The sequence below is a fragment of the Rosa chinensis genome, chromosome 4, assembly GCF_002994745.2.
Source record: "Rosa chinensis cultivar Old Blush chromosome 4, RchiOBHm-V2, whole genome shotgun sequence".
Lineage (NCBI taxonomy): Eukaryota > Viridiplantae > Streptophyta > Magnoliopsida > Rosales > Rosaceae > Rosa > Rosa chinensis.
The window spans coordinates 53,214,323-53,228,510 of record NC_037091.1 but is presented as its reverse complement, the minus strand read 5'-3'; the positions used below and the strand labels follow the sequence as shown (position 1 = coordinate 53,228,510).

General features: G+C 37.4%; 2 protein-coding genes across 2 annotated transcripts; both read right to left on the bottom strand.

The window, feature by feature from the left end:
* Positions 1–93: 93 nt before the first annotated feature.
* Positions 94–3,033, bottom strand: LOC112200652. Its single transcript, XM_024341670.2, has 5 exons — positions 2,806–3,033; positions 2,447–2,558; positions 815–886; positions 513–730; positions 94–404 (listed from the first exon to the last, which is right to left on the bottom strand). Exons 1-5 carry the CDS (start codon positions 2,913–2,915, stop codon positions 302–304), a joined length of 615 nt encoding a protein of 204 aa, XP_024197438.1. The 5' UTR covers positions 2,916–3,033; the 3' UTR covers positions 94–301.
* A 9,367-nt stretch (positions 3,034–12,400) lies between these two features.
* On the bottom strand, positions 12,401–13,573 carry LOC121052635 (cation/H(+) antiporter 19). The gene is made up of 3 exons (XM_040517983.1): positions 13,305–13,573; positions 12,980–13,050; positions 12,401–12,944 (listed from the first exon to the last, which is right to left on the bottom strand). The coding sequence occupies exons 1-3, from the start codon at positions 13,497–13,499 to the stop codon at positions 12,620–12,622; spliced, it is 591 nt and encodes a 196-aa protein (XP_040373917.1). The 5' UTR covers positions 13,500–13,573; the 3' UTR covers positions 12,401–12,619.
* Positions 13,574–14,188: the final 615 nt, after the last annotated feature.

The following is a 14,188-nucleotide window of genomic DNA, read 5'->3' as shown; positions in this document are numbered from 1 at the left end:
GCATCATGTCCACAACACAAACTTGTTCACTATTGGTACCAAATGCAACCTATTGATAGTAAGGAGATGAAAAATGGGCAATGGGATGCAAACTTGGGCAGAAACATTCCCAATGTAAATCCATCCATACTTAACTTTCAACACTTTTATCGAAAATATCTCAGTTAATACTTAATATACAAGTAGAAAACTAGAAACATTCTTGGCATTATCAAGTATCTATCATATATAATTCCAAATACACAGCACACTTCTATGTGTTTCTCCAAACATGTACTTTTATTCACTATTCAATTCACATCTACTGATTGGCAGCTTGTGGCTGGTATGTACGCCGCCTCAGCTGAGACTCTGGAGTAGGCTGCTGCAAGAAGATTCTCGTTGGATCATTAGGATCAACATACCTGCAAAATCAGCAAAACATAATTTTAACCAACTATTCTTCTCTTCATCCACTTGACTACAAGCTTATATGGCAAAGACTTGTGATTTAGGCTAAATATGTCACTTACGCATGTCTCATCATCTCATCAACCGGAGTTTGTGCTGCTTGTAGAGGATCCACATAAGCCTGTGGGGCATTGGCTTGTTGAAATTGTTGATTATATCGCCTCACAGATGAGAGTAAGTTGAAAAACAGAGGAACAAAAGTCCCACAGCCCCCGTCTTTGAACAAAATCTTGAATGAGTGGACAGAATAAAGAGCCGCAGGCTGGTTTTCTGGAACCACCTGAAATTTGTCATTGAAACAATTAGGACCCCCAAAATCAGAAAAGGGTTTATTGTTAATCATTGGATAACCTGGTATACTTACAGGCTCCACCTGACCAGCTATATTGTTGCAGAAAAAGACCGGTTGGTTAAATTTCTCTCCATGGACATAAAGCTGCAAGTGAAAAGATCAATGAGATGCAAGCACATGGATATTTATAAGAGAAGACAATAGATTAAAAAAATAAAAATAAAAAGTGCTTGAACTGCCCTAGTACGAGTATCTTTACAATCTGTGACCAAGCAAACCATTCCTAACACACCACAACACTATTTAGCCTCACACGTATCTCAAAACAATTAAACAACATAAGAACCTTTAAGCTAAAATATTCTAAAGGTAAAACGTTAGCGGAACAGGATTTACAACATAATGAAAGGTTTGGCACCTCTCCAAGAAGCTAATCACTAACTTAGACCTTCCCACAGATTCAATAATATTACATATAGCTCCACTGTAGTGAATAATGAGTACTGGCACAAACCTTGGATCCAGGGCAGACAAGGTTAGCTGCTCTACATCAAATCTAACAAAATAAAGATCGAAACAGACCCCTTTTTTGTCAATTTTTTTTTTTTTTTAATCTACATACAAACATATGTGTGTGTGCACATACATATAAACAAGGAGGCGAGACATCCAGTTAGTAATATGGGTACTGGATCTTCACCACCATCTGGTGAATAAATAAGCTAGGAAATATATCCAGACATGGTTCCATCACTTCCATGTCTAATGCCAGCAATGTGGAAGCAACTATATTATTCATAAGCTTAGGTGATGTGGCATCGAAATCAACACTTAGTAATTCATACGGTAATTTACACTGAAAGTTAAATTTCTCCTAATGGTAGATTATGTACTTACGGCTGGCTCTAGGTTGATCTATGACAAATTTGTGAGGCAGAAATTTAAGGCAAAGTAAGTTAATTAACTGGAACATGATATTAAATTCATTGCTGCTACTGTTTGTTAGTAGATAAGCAATCAGAGAGGCAGGGTTGTCAGACAGAATTTTAAGGTCCTTCTTAAGATCCATAAGAGGGCACTTAAAATAAAGCCAAAAGTAATTAATAGTCTGAAGTACAATGTTAAAAGTCCAAAGTAGCACACTTACCAGAATCACAGTTGATATAAAGCGGAGGGAAGTTCTTAAGAGTAAAATACAAAAAGAAAGTCTGAATTAGCAACAATATTCTCATCTTTAACCTAAATCTCCTTTCGTACTGTTCCCAAAATCAAAAGTACAACACAGGAAATGCATACCTATTGTAAACCTATGGGGATAGATGGCAACTACCTACATTCATCCCATTTAACATAAAAATAGTTCCCACTTGAACAATTCTATTGTTCAAAGTGTTCTTCCGACATCATTTATAACTTATCTTAATCTCGACGGGACTACTAAAAGTGTTAGCAAGTCTGCAGAGTCACACCACAGAACAAAGAATGTGAAAGCCTCCTTGTCTATGCAATTTTTGTCGGAAGCTCTGGTCTAGAATCTAGATACATTCTCTAATAAGCAGGCTGGTGGCAACAAACAAACAGCACATCAAAAACCTCCTAAACCGTTAGCTACAGAACGAAGGTCTAAATTCAAACAATCTAAACTTCACTTTCTAAAGAAGAATGGGCATATCAAAAGCAGTAAAAGCAAGGAGGAGGACATACCAGGGGCATATCAAAAGCAGTGAAATAACCATCAGGCTTCTTGGAAACAAAGACCATGCGGATATTTGACAAGTAAATTGTTCCCTTTGCTTTAACACGACCTCCATCGGATCTGAAATTCCAAAGGCCAAGTCTCAATTCACCACCAAATTCACAGAAACCACTCAAGACTTAGCGCAGTTGCAAACACTTGGGAAATTAAACAATTTTACTCATTCCTATTCCACTAAAAAACCCTAAAAACGAACCAAAGTAACGCGCAGGAATGATGATCCCCAGAGAGAAAGAAATTGAATCGAGGACAGGGAAGATTGAGAAGTAAGTAGAAGAATGGAATGGAGATGAAGATGGGGGCTTACCCGGGAATCTTATCGACTTCGAACTCGACGCCGTCTCTGATCAAGACGAACATCTCGTTGACGAAAGGAACCGGCATGCCGTTAGGTAACAGCTGAGGATTCAACGCCATTGCCCCTCTCTCTCTCTCTCTCTCTGATACACAAGACGCCGACTCTGGGATATCAAATATCTCCACCGCGTTGGTTGCGCTGGGAAATAGAATGAATCGGCCACGTCTTCAAGCTTTGTTCGCACGCTGTACCCGCCCGCTTTCCGCAACCTTCCAGAATATTACCATACTCGTGTTTTTTATTTATTTAATTAATTAGTTATGTCTTTAGTTTTCTTTACGAATTTAGATTTTAAAAAATGGAAAAATACTCAAATGGTATCTGAATTATGATCCAATGTATATTTTGGTACCTAAACTTTCAAAACTACTCTCGTAGTGCTTGAACTATTGCTCCGTTTCTCCATATGATACTTCCATCCAATCTGCCGTTAACTTTGCCTACACGTGGCTCATTCTTATAGCATGACATTCACTCCAAAAAAAAAATAAAAAAATTAATAGACAAAGTTAACGGTAGATTTAGGGCTGTCAATTCCGACACGACCCGATAACATGACTCGAAACCCGCACGAAATAAAGCGGGTTGAACCCGCACGATTAAAAAGCGGGTCAGCCACGGGTCAACCCGCCAACACGAAGTGAACCCGTATAACCCGATTATGCTATATTTTATCCTGAAATTTTAGACGTTGGGAGTATTTGATCATAGGATTAGACAATTTGAAATATTTTTCTTTATAATTATTGGATTTAATTATTTATGAATTATATATAATTATTTATATTCTTCGTCTTGTGGAGTTTTTAGCAAATTTAATCAATTTATGCATTTTTTTAGTTAAATTGGTCGCATTGTTAACCCTTAAATGAGTCATTTTGTCAAACACAACACAACCTATTTATTAAATGGGTTAAGCGGGTTGGAAACGGGTAACCCGTTTAATAAATGGGTTGGGTTTGGGTTTAAATTTTTGACACGATTATTAAATGGGTTGGGTTTGGGTTTGTATCTTGCAACACGATAAATACCTTGACCCGACACGAACCCAACCCGACACGACCCATTGACAGCCCTAGGTAGATTGGATGGAAGTACCATATGGAGAAACGGAGCAATAGTTCAGGTACTACGAGTGTAGTTTTGAAAGTTTAGGTACCAAAATGTGCATTGCCACTACGCCAATAATGGCATTAGATGACTGTTTTGGATTGTCGTCTGATGAAGTTTAGTGCTGTTGTAGAGCAGATCAGGGCTATTGGCGGGTGATGATTCTTTTCTTGCTAGCTGGGGGTAGGATTGGTGTGTCGGCGTAGAGTGGCGTTGCGGGTTCGGAGGTGGATTGGAGTTGATGGGATTGTGGTGACGTTGCTTGGCTCGGCGCAATCTGGCCCGATATGGGTTGGATCCGATCAGAATTTTTCTATTTGCTTCTGGGCTTTTGATTCCGGCATGGGGAAGGGAATGGTTGGAGAGGGTGATGTTTTTCCACTATGCGGCAGAGATGGAACAAGGTTGACGGCGATCCAGGGAGGAGAGAAGGAAAGTCTACGGTGAGAGAAGAAATCGGTGAGGGGGGAGGGGAGAGAGAGAGAGAGAGAGAGAGAGAGATTTAAGTGTAATTTATTAATTAAAATGAAGACAATACTGTCAATTGATGTTAGATTGAGTAAATGGGAGTAAAAAAGTCTTAGTGGAGTATGTGAGCAATTTTTAGGCTAAAATTGTGTAAATGGTCATTATCCCAAAAAAATAATAGTAACGTGGTTCAACAATAGCCAATACCCAGATAACAATCGAGTTACCGAGCAACATTAACTAAGCAAGCACAAAATAAAAACCCAAACCAACACTACATGCAAGCTACTAGCAGCAACATCAGAAATATCAAACAATTTGAATTGAACCCTACAAATTGAATCAAACTGAGCTAGACCCAGAATTAATCCCCAAATTCAACCTAATCAACTAAGAGAAATGCTTACAATAAACTGATGAAGAAGGCAAGAGGCTTGAGCTTTCGAAAAACCTAAATCCCTAATTTGGAAAGAAAATGGAATCCAGCACAAAAACAAATATGAGAAAAGCGTAACAAGGAATTGACGAACTAAAGAATAAAGAAAAGAGAAGAGGAATAGGGAATCTTACGGGAAGGGGAGTAGGCTATGGCGGAGCCGAACTAGAGCTCGGCATTGATCTTGTCGCCGTCAGTCTTATCCTTGATGAAATTGAAGAACTGCAAGACCGAGAACTCATAAATCTCGTGAACCATCATCATAGTCGTCGTCAAGGATGTCGTCGTGTTAGGTTCCTCCATTGCCAGGGGCATTTGGTGTCTGAGAAATTCTTTTAGTCTCAATATGTGAGAGAGAGAGAGAGAGAGAGAGAGAGAGAGAGAGAGAGAGAGAGAGAGAGAGAGAGAGAGAGAGAGAGAGAGAGAGAGAGAGAGAGAGAGAGGAGAATTGGGGGATTAATGAAACAGAGTGGAGACGAGTATAAGATTAAAACGACGCCGAGTTAGTCATCAAAATGGAGGGAGTCGAAAAATTGAATTTTGGCCAAGTGCAGGAACTCAATTAGGGCAGCAGGATTTAGAAGCTTAGACAACAGAGACACACACAGTCATTGTTTGAAGGAGAGTTGCACAACAGACATAGAAAAACTGTTGTTTGATTATATAGTCAGACAACATCATATACTAACATTATATGAATTATAATCACACAACAGACACAAAAAAATATTGTCTGACGATATAGTCAAACAACAACAAATACTAACATTATCTGAATAATAATTGCACAACAGACATAGAAAAACGACAGCATCAAAATGCTACCATTGTCTGAATAATAGTTGCACAATGACGAAGTAATAACTATTGTGTCATTAAAAACAATTAGACAACATATTTTTTCAACTATTGAGTTAATCAACATTCAACAACATCAATCCGCGAAAAAGTGTTTGTACTTGGAAAATTCTTCATAAGAGGATACTTACCAATGAGAGGCTTCAAAGGAGAGGTGTGGCGCTACCCTCTAGGTGCAGCTTATGTGGATTAGATGGGGAAACATGGGAGCATCTTTTTTAGAGGTGCACAGTCTCGAGGGAGGTTTGGATGTGGTGTTTTGCCATGTTCAACTTCCCTTCCCGGCAGCTGCATTCTCTACATGATCTCCTCTCTTTGGCCTTCATTTCCTCACTCTCTCCTTCAGTGAAATTACTTTGGCACATCACTTTGTGTAATCTTTTATGGTGTTTTTGGTCAGAAAGGAATCGGTTAAGACATGACGGTGGTTCATTTAGCCTGCCTAGGTTCATGCGCTTCTTCTTATTGAAATTGAAAGAATCAGCCGGTATGGCCTTTGTCCCATCTTCTTCATCTTCACCTTACCCTATTTTTAAGCTATTAAAGATTTCTTCATTGAGAGCAAGTGCTCCAGGCTTCATAAAAGTGACCTGGACGCCTCCACTCTCTCCTTGGATCAAGATTAATACCGACGGCTCCTTTTGGGACATGGATACTACGGGCTATGGTGGTATTGCGCGCGGTCCTAAGGGTGCTTTTGTTCATGCGTTCACTTCGAGGGTGAGGGTTCCCAGCTCCCTTGATGCTGAGGTCCTTGCTTTTCTTGAAGCAATGCAGGTTGCCAGGTTACGAGATTGGCGACACTTATGGATTGAGACGGACTCGTCTGTGGTGGTGAGATATTTCACATCCCTGGCTCTTGTTCCATGGTGACTGCACATTGAGTGGTTAAATGGTATGACAATAGCGAAACATTTACAATTGCGCGTCACTCATATCTTTCGGGAAGGAAATGCTACGGCAGATGTGTTGGCTAACTATGGAGCATCCCATGATGGTACTCACAGTTGGGATTCTTTGCCTCAATTTTTGGTCGAGATCTTGTTTCATGGCCGATCTACAGATTTACTTGTTGATTAATTGTGTTGGTCCTTTTTTCTTACTGATGATTGGATTTGCGTCCTTGCTTAGACTTAATTTAAGGTTTCCCATTCATTATATCATGGACTGGAACATTCTAGACTGTTCCTGTTGGTTTGTAATATGTTTCATGGCTGGCCTTGGTGTAGTCCTCCAGCTTGTTTGTATTTTTGCATTCCTATCAATAAAATTTCGAGAGGGGACGAGGAGTTAATCCCTCTCTCGCTTTAATAAAAAAAAAAAAAAAAACCTTCGACAACATCAATGAAATAACTGTTGTCTGAATTGATTGATTCAGACAATATCAGAAAAACAATCATTGTCTGATTTATAATTGCACAACAGCAATGTAACAGTTGTTGTTTGATTCGAAAATTCGGACGACAGAATAATTTTTGCTATTATCCCAAAGTATCAGACGACAGTCAAAACTTTTGTAGTTGTCTGAAGCATGTTGTCTGATGCCATGATTGACACAGTGATGATAGTTCAGGTACCATTTGAGGATTTTTCCCTCGTTATTTTGGGAAAGACTTAAAAGAGATCATCATACAAAATCAAATACAAGTATACAACCATATATGAACTGAAATTATTGATGCACTATGCATATGTGGTTGGATCCCTAACAAGTTTACACCCTAGAGTTGATAGGAGCATTTTAATGCGACGTTTTAACTGTTATTTCCTCGTATTTACTTAGTTATTTCCTTAAATAAATCCTTTTGGTTTAGGAAAGTTTCTATTTCCTATTTTTAGAAGGTTTCCATTTTAGTTTAGGAAAGTTTCCATTTCTTATTTTTAGAAAGTTTCTATTTTTAGTAATATTTTCTATTTTCAGGTCCTTGGAATAAATGAGCTGAAATGAGCTCAAAAGTGGAAAGAGGAGCTAGTCAACGTTGGAGGGAGTTAAAGACAAGACATAAAGGGCTGCATAAATGAGTTGAAATGAAGAATGAAGTTTTCCTGTTTCAACCAGAAAATCCTGTTCAGAAGAGGAAACTTTGATAAAGCAAGACTCCTAAGTCAACCAAGAAGCATGATGGAAATAATGAAGAGAAATGACGTTAGGAGGCATCAAGGCTTGAAGATGACACATGGAGGGCCAAGATCCTTCTAGATTAATGTGGATTTCGGCAAAATGGATAAAAGCCCATTGAAATTAGGGTTTTATGACGTCAAGAGATATTTTTAGGATGATTTATGTGTTTTGCCGTGATATACCAAGAGGAGAAGAAGGAAGCAACGTGAAAATCAAGAAGAAAATCAAAAGATTGCGTTGGAGATTTTCTAGGGAGAGTTTTAAGGAAAGAAGAAGTGTGGACAACAAGAAAATGCTTAAAACAAGTCTAGGTTCATCCCTACATTCCTTAAAGGAATTTTGGCCGAAAATAATGAAGAAAATCAGAAAATCCTTATATATTTTCGGCAATAATATATTAAAAGGGATATAGACTTATTTTGGAGAGTTTTGATTGGTTGGATGACACACCAGGGCTTACATGGCGCTACGTGATTGGTCGAAGATATGTGGAATTATTAAATAATTCTTTGGGAAAATAATAGAATATTCATGAAGCTTGGAGACCAAGGCCAACGTCCCCTATATATACTCCCCTTCTTTGACGTTTTACAGTCTCCCTTTCATTCAGAAATTACACAAAAACGTCAAAACTCTCTCTCCATTCTCTAGTTCATCTTCTGCGATTTCAAGCAAGGGAGGAAGAAGGAAGAAGAAACCGTGAGCATCCCTCCATAATCCACCTTGAAGCCGTGAGTTTTGAAGCTTGCTCCAAGATTCAATAGTTCAACGTTCAAGTTCTTCATCACCATCTCCATTCACGGTGTAATTCAACATTTTTCCTTGTAACCTCTTTTGGTTTTCCTTGTTTGAATTCGTATGAACATGTTCTAGTTAACATAGAACTTTTAGGGCAAAGTTTAAGTCCAATTTCTATGATTAAATAAGTTTTTGATTCCTATACTTGTGATTCTAAGTTGCTTTTGTGAGATTGTTCAATTGAATTTACTTGCTTGATATCTTTTATATGTTTATTCTAATTGATTCGAAACTTTTAGGGTTTATGTATAATTGGTACTAGATTTAAGTTAATGATTCACCTAATAGTTTTGTGAACTTGAATCAAAAGTAGTAAAGGTTTTGGACAAAAATCGAATTCAATTGAAAAGGATTGCAAATAGATGAACTTATTCATACTAGGCTGTGCATTTGAGTTGATAACCTTTCTCTATGTGTTTTGCGTTGAACATGTTTTGATTAGCTAGCTTTCTAGACTTTGATTGCATGTTTAATAGGATTGATCTGGGTGCTTTCACTTAGATTAATTAGTAAAGGAAAGTAAAATATGGAAAATTATTTGCTTCAAATGTTTTACATGATCAACTTTTTTCTCATGACTTAGATGATCAATTATATGGTTCTAATCGAATTTGATTATATGAAATTGGTTTTGATCTTTATTCCTTACGTTCTAGTTTTTTATATGTGTTTTTGTATTTTCTTTGTTTTGTTTATTTTAGTTTTCGAAAACCTAAGTCTAAACCCCCCTTAATTTCGTTACTTGTATATATTTGTGTAAATATTATACTTTATTTTTATTTTAATTCTTTAATTATTTTACAATGACAGGTGTACCCTCAATCCCCGGATTTGAACGATCCCTATTTACTATGTATTAACGATAATATTTTCAGGGTTAAATTATGTGCTTGCTTTTAGAGTATCAAGAGTACTCCAAATAATTATCAGACCAAGATATTTACAAAAGCATGCTCCCCTATGCATATGAACAAGTAGGTAAGCTTTTTGCTCAAATCATTAAGCAATGTGGGTTCTCATCTCCAAAGCTTCTGTAGGTCTACTATGATATTGCTCATTGTTTTTCTTAGCCACCCCTTGCAGTATGTCAGCCCACTTCCACCAGTTTCTTTGAACAAAACACCCCAAACATTTCCCAGATCTTTGAAGATTGGATAACAAAGCACGATCGTGTCTACTCCAACAGTTGTTTAGCTCAGCTGGAATTAATGCAGACACTCAGATAAAATAGCGTTTGTAGAGTATGAGGGTGGGGTCTTAGATGGGCCATGTCAACAATCTATCGATCATATATAGTGTGTTAACTATGTCAGACTTCTTCCAATGCATCTTTTTCAGTGATCAATGTTTGATTTTTCGGTGCTTTGGTTATGAATTAGGAAAATGCTTGTTGGTCTCAATGAAGCCTAATATTTGTGGCCTCAATCATGACATCTACACATCACCTATTTGTCAAATTATGCCATGTAATTCTTGAAGAAGAAAAAAATCTTATCCTTCCAAAATCTAATGGCTCTAATTTGGTTTTCTTCTGAAAAAAAAATATTTTCGTTCTTGTTCTTTTTCTGTTTATCATACTCATGCTTATATTTAAACAACAACATTTTTTCTTCAATCAAGAATAGAAAACATTTCATGTAATTCTATTAATAGATTTTCATAACACATGTATATGAATTCGAGGTTTGTTGGATTCATACAAATTATGAAAATATAATGTGAAAAATATACATACATATATATATATATATATATATATATATACACATACAAATTTTCTTGGCTAAGGATGTCCTTAACTTAGCTTAGGAACGGATTTCCAGTTTTTGCCCACTTTTCAATCACATATTCACATCTTAACCATTCAGTTCTTAGGTCCTAATGTATAGATCACTTTTGCAAATTTTCAGCCAAATTGATGATTGCTAATTAAGGTATCGAATTCGATTAAACCAATGAACAAACCAAATCTGTTGAACCGGAACCGTTCGTGTTCATTATTGTAAATTGCAGTTTTGAATGCCTTAATAATCATCAATTTGGCTTAAATTTTGCAGAGATGATCTATACATTAGGATTTAAGAACTAAATAGTTAATATGTGAATATGTGATCGAAAAGTTGTCAAAAACTGGAAATCCGTTCCTAAGGCCAAGGTAAGGATGTCCTTAGCCAAGAAGGACTGTATATATATATATGTGTGTGTGTGTGTGTGTGTGTGTGTGTGTGTGTAGGATGTTGTTATTAACACACCTTCAATCTTTATTCACACACCCTTTTCCATTTTTATTCTTTAAATTTACATTTATTTGGTAAAATGTCTTAACTAACCTTCTTTTACAATAGGAAATTCTATTATACAAATTCAACTGTCATGTTCTATCTTAACACCAAAATCTCTCAAATCCAGAAAACATGCAATGATATCACACTTATTCATTTTTATTTTGGTCAATTGTTCGTTCATTTTTTATTATACTATAAACCTTTTGCTTCAACAAAATTCGATCAATTTTTTTAATTTTTTTATTCATGGATTCGTTGATGAAGAGAACGAATTTGTTGAGATACAACAAGAAGCAGTAATAGAGGTTGAGGTTCAACTTGAAGCCATTGATTATATGGCATAACACCTAGGATTTAAGGTTACAAATCTTAAGCCTCATTGAGGCCCCGTATCATTGCCCTTATGAATTAATTAATAGATAATATAAGACATGCACAAGGAGAAATTATTGGTGGATGTTCATTTCTTCTTCCTGTAATGTCTCTAAGCAGTGGTTTTAAATATCAAAATTCACAATTCGGTGAAGTGTTCTTGTTTGTATTAGTTACATTCTCTTTGTGTTGTTACTTGTCTTTGGTCACAGTCCTCTGTTCACAAACCATTCAGACACTTGAGCTATATGATCGAATAACTGATCGACAAGCAATTGGATGGTTTAACACCAATTGCTTTCGACGAGTAATAGGAGGTGTTATCGGTAGGGTAAATAAATGACCTTTAGACTTTTCATCTCCTGGCAAAACTCACACATGACTACTCACTACTCTTGACTACGTGTCTTGCTTGGTAATCAAATGGCATGGAAGATTTTCATAATCCTTTTCCATTACTAACAAAGAAAGAGGACTAGTTTGTATTCATTACAAAGAGATGGAACCACGCACAACACCAGATACCAGCTGGTTGTCCAAAGCATTGAAAGCTTGGGGAGTTTATCTGGTATAGCTTACTTGTCCATGCAGATACTGTATTCAACATGTATACGAAATAAAGAAAACATACACAAGGATTCAAATTATAAGTTTCTCTCGTTGACTAGTTGTCCTCCCCTTTTCCACTGCAAATATTATCTTGTAATTGACTGAATTACTTTTCTAGTTTTCTTTGATGTCTGAAGAAAATCTCAGACTTGAGATCCACAGAAAGTAACATGCATGATTTTGGACATTATCTTAGGACTTGTAATCATTTCCTGCATATTAGCACTTCGATCACTATATGCTCGTTCTTGGCTTTCTAATTGTAGTGAAGCCTAATTCTTGTAGACAAGGTTATATCATTACGTACCCCTTCATGTTTGAGGAAATCATAATTTCTTCTATATATTGGAAATTGTTGTTTTCATTGACAATAACTAATGTGAAATTCTCAAACTTCTTATCTGATCAGCAAAAGGCCCACGAGATCAAATGTATGCAGTACATCCATGTATGCAAGTGCTCAAGGTCTAAACACAACTCAAACATAACTAGATGCAACAAACGTTCAACTTGTTCATAATTAGGGCATGTATGCCTTGGATAAAAATTTACGAGCTTGCATATTTGTTTTAGGAATTTTTTGTCTTAACGTACAGTACCAGTACTTTGTTAGGTGTAAATGCTGCCAAAACTAATTAAGCAAGATCGAGGTCCTGCAATAAAGGGCCACCCTTCTGATTCAAGGTGCACGTTCTTGCTGTGGCCTCAACTCTTGCTTCTAATTCTGGTCGATGTATGAACATGGCAATGCGGTATGCGGCCGACATCGGTGGTGAGGAGCTTGAGCTCAGCGAGGATGCGGGCCAGGACGGGGAAGGCAGTGATGGAGAGGGCGACGCCGTTGAAGACGAGGAAGGGGCCTTGTTTCATGCCTTTCGAGACGGTGGCGAGTAGGGCTTCGGAGGTGCCGATGCCGAGGACGAAGGGGAGGGTAATCTCGCAGAGGGCGATGCCGAGGGACTTCTTTCCGGTGTGGCCGATGGCGTCAATGTCGAGCTCGAGGCCGACGAGGAAGAAGAAGAAATAGAGACTGATGTTGGCTACCGTATCTAGCATGGTCATGCCTTTTGGCGGGAAAATCGTGTGTAGAAAGGTCTTGCTCCTCCTGAATGCGGAGGGCCCAGCAGACATCCGCCATGCATTCATTGAATTTGTTTACCAACTGATGCACGGATGCATAAAAAAATTGATTCAAAAACTGATGTGGTATAAACAAATTGAGTGAGCATTAGGAAAAAGCGAGGAGTTAGATACAAAATGCCATAATGAACAAATTTGGTGAATGCAGCACAGCGATGTCAGAGTTTTGTAAAACACTTTGTGCTAGAAATGTTGATGAAAAAGAAAAAATGATTGTTTTTTAAATGAATGGAAAAGAAGAGGCTCTTACTATAACTTCGGCTATGACTCGGGGTTGCCGGAGAGGTTTTAGAAGATATGCAAGAAACCTGGTGAACACCACGACCAAGATGATCTGGACGACGAGTAAGGGAAGAGTGTAATCAAGTGGATTTTCGCCCTGAAATGATCCATTCGAAGTGGCCTTCATGGGTGGGGTGGTCGCTGGCTGCGGGGCGGGCGCCATTTTGAGACCGACTTTATTAATTGAGATGCACACAATAATCGATACGAAAATTATCTCAGAACCTCATAATTATGTTCTTCCTGTTCTATTACATGTATATGAGAGCACCAAAAGCATAACCAACTGTAATTTTGGGATCTCTTAATGTATGGACTGTGGATGAACACAAGGCTAGCAGTACAGCATGGATGGAGAGTTTAGATACAACTAACCAACTTAATAATAGAAAGTAGGACTACACATGTCCATCGGTTTCTCTGCTTTGGTTATGGTCTGGTTTGGTCTTATTCCTTCTTCCTTTCCTATGTATAAATTTTACTCAACATTTGAATTTTATAACAAAATTTTGTTGACTACACACAGAAAAGGCTGTAAAGTAGCAAGGAACAAATAAGCTAACAAACTCTTACCTTTTCACAAATGCAGCCACAAACAAAGAACAAATCAATTCTCTCTAGTTATATGCAAGAATTTTCTTGCTTATCAGCTCCGTACTGTCCGTAGCTCTAACAAACTAAAAGTCCTTTATGTTCTGATCTGTTAGCAAATGATACTGCTAAATTTAAACTGTAAGATGGGTCATCAAAATGAGATGAAATAACCAACAGCATTCCCTATTTCATCTTGCCAACAGCTTTGTTGCTACACTGTAGACATCTTCTTGTTTCTTCAGTTTGTTCTAGGTGCCA

Excerpts from the sequence above, each read along its gene's own strand:
- LOC112200652 (XM_024341670.2), bottom strand. The coding sequence starts at position 2,915 with ATGGCGTTGAATCCTCAGCTGTTACCTAACGGCATGCCGGTTCCTTTC. Across the intron at positions 887-2,446 it reads CTGCTTTTGATATGCCCCTG|CTTTATGTCCATGGAGAGAA; the intron begins GTATGTCCTCCT and ends TTTCACTTGCAG. Across the intron at positions 405-512 it reads GATGAGATGATGAGACATGC|GTATGTTGATCCTAATGATC; the intron begins GTAAGTGACATA and ends CTGATTTTGCAG.
- LOC121052635 (XM_040517983.1), bottom strand. The coding sequence starts at position 13,499 with ATGGCGCCCGCCCCGCAGCCAGCGACCACCCCACCCATGAAGGCCACT. Across the intron at positions 13,051-13,304 it reads GAGTCATAGCCGAAGTTATA|GGCGGATGTCTGCTGGGCCC; the intron begins GTAAGAGCCTCT and ends CAATGAATGCAT. Across the intron at positions 12,945-12,979 it reads ACACGATTTTCCCGCCAAAA|TCTCTATTTCTTCTTCTTCC; the intron begins GGCATGACCATG and ends AGCCAACATCAG.